The sequence below is a fragment of the Sapajus apella genome, unplaced genomic scaffold (assembly GCF_009761245.1).
Source record: "Sapajus apella isolate SASKATOON/1434 unplaced genomic scaffold, GSC_monkey_1.0 scaffold13921, whole genome shotgun sequence".
NCBI lineage: Eukaryota > Metazoa > Chordata > Mammalia > Primates > Cebidae > Sapajus > Sapajus apella.
Window position 1 is genome coordinate 1 of NW_022450842.1, and position 1,402 is coordinate 1,402.

General features: G+C 71.0%; 1 protein-coding gene across 1 annotated transcript; it reads right to left on the reverse strand.

Annotated features, from left to right (window-relative positions):
- Positions 1–8: 8 nt before the first annotated feature.
- On the reverse strand, positions 9–1,400 carry LOC116548513 (uncharacterized protein C11orf95-like; the record flags this gene model as incomplete). Its single annotated transcript, XM_032273931.1, has 2 exons — positions 731–1,400; positions 9–460 (listed from the first exon to the last, which is right to left on the reverse strand). Coding segments are annotated over exons 1-2 (1,122 nt in total), but the record flags the coding sequence as incomplete, so codon positions are not given.
- Positions 1,401–1,402: the final 2 nt, after the last annotated feature.

Below are 1,402 nucleotides of genomic sequence, written 5' to 3' on the forward strand. Positions count from 1 at the left end.
GGGGGAGACTCGGGGCGGGGTAGCCCCAGGGCCAGCAGGTGGGCGGCCTTCTCGCTCCACTCCCGGGCGATGAGGGCCTGGAGGGGCCCGCCGAGGCGCGTGGAGCCCGGGTGGCGCCGGCGGATGTGGCGCTCGATGGTGCTCATCTTGAGCGAGGCCAACGAGCCTCCGCACACCAGGCCGCGCCGGCCGCCGTCCAGCTCCATGAGGTACTCCAGCCGCCAGCGCTCCTGGGGGTGGCGGCGGTGGGTGCGGCCTCGCAGCAACCGGCCCGGGACCCCCGCCCTCTCGCCCTCGACCTCCTCCAGCTCCTCCGCCTCTGCGGGCCCGGGCCTCTCATGGACCCAGCCAGCCTCTTCCTTTACGTCTGGGGGGCTGAGATCCTGAGAGGAGGGGGCTCCAGCAGCGGAGGCCGAGTCCCGGCTCTTTCTGGTCAGGTCCTGGGGGGCGAGGTCATCGCCTGTTGGGGAAGGGGTGAGGGAGAGGGGCTCAGCCTGCTGGCTGGATTGCCCTTGCCCACGCTGAGGGGTCCATCCTGGCTCCTCACCCCGGCCCCAACTAGGGACCCCAGGCTGTGTGTGTCTGGGGGCGGGACGGGGAGTGTATGTGTGTGGAGAGCCAGCTCCTGGCCTTCTGCCCTCAGCCATCAGTCCCTGCCTCCCAGTTTTGGCCACAGACCCCACTTGAGAGCCCCAATATGAGGGGGTCTCCGCCTGGGATGGCCTCGCACCTGGTGGGGACTGGGTGAGGTCAGACAGCGCCTCGGGCTGGCCCCCCCAGGCCTGCAGCAGGGCACTGCGCTGAGGGCCGCTGAGCCCCAGGGAGCCGGGGTGCACCTCCAGCAAGTGGGCACGGATGTCGTCCAGGTGCAGGATGGGCAGTGCCCGGCCACAGGCCATGCACACCAGCCGGTTCCCCCGCGGGTCGTAGTCCATGAGACACTCGGCCCGGAACCAGTTCTGCAGGGACTCCTTCAGCCTCCTCTCCAGGCGCCGGGCCCCCAGCCCCCTGTTGCCCCCGGCCCTCCGGGAGGCTGAGAGGCGCAGACGCCGAGCCTGGGGTGCCACTGGCCCCCCTCGCCGCTGGCGCCGGCAGCCACCAGCAGCTGGGGCTTTGCCTGGGCCCTTGGGCGGGCAAGCTGGGACACCGGCCCCCTCCTCCTCCTCTTCCTCCTCCTCCTCCTCCTCCTCCGCCCCCTGGACCCCCAGGCCCTCGGCCTCTCCGCAGGCCCCCAGCCCCAGGTGCGCATCCCAGCTGTTGCTGATGACTTCCTTCTCCCGGGGACTCCAGTGCAAGGAGTAGGGGTGCTTCTGGCGGATGTGGCGCTTGATGGTGCTGAGCTTGAGCGTGGCCAGGGAGCTGCAGCACACCATGCCGTGCCGGGCAGGGTTGAAGTCCATCA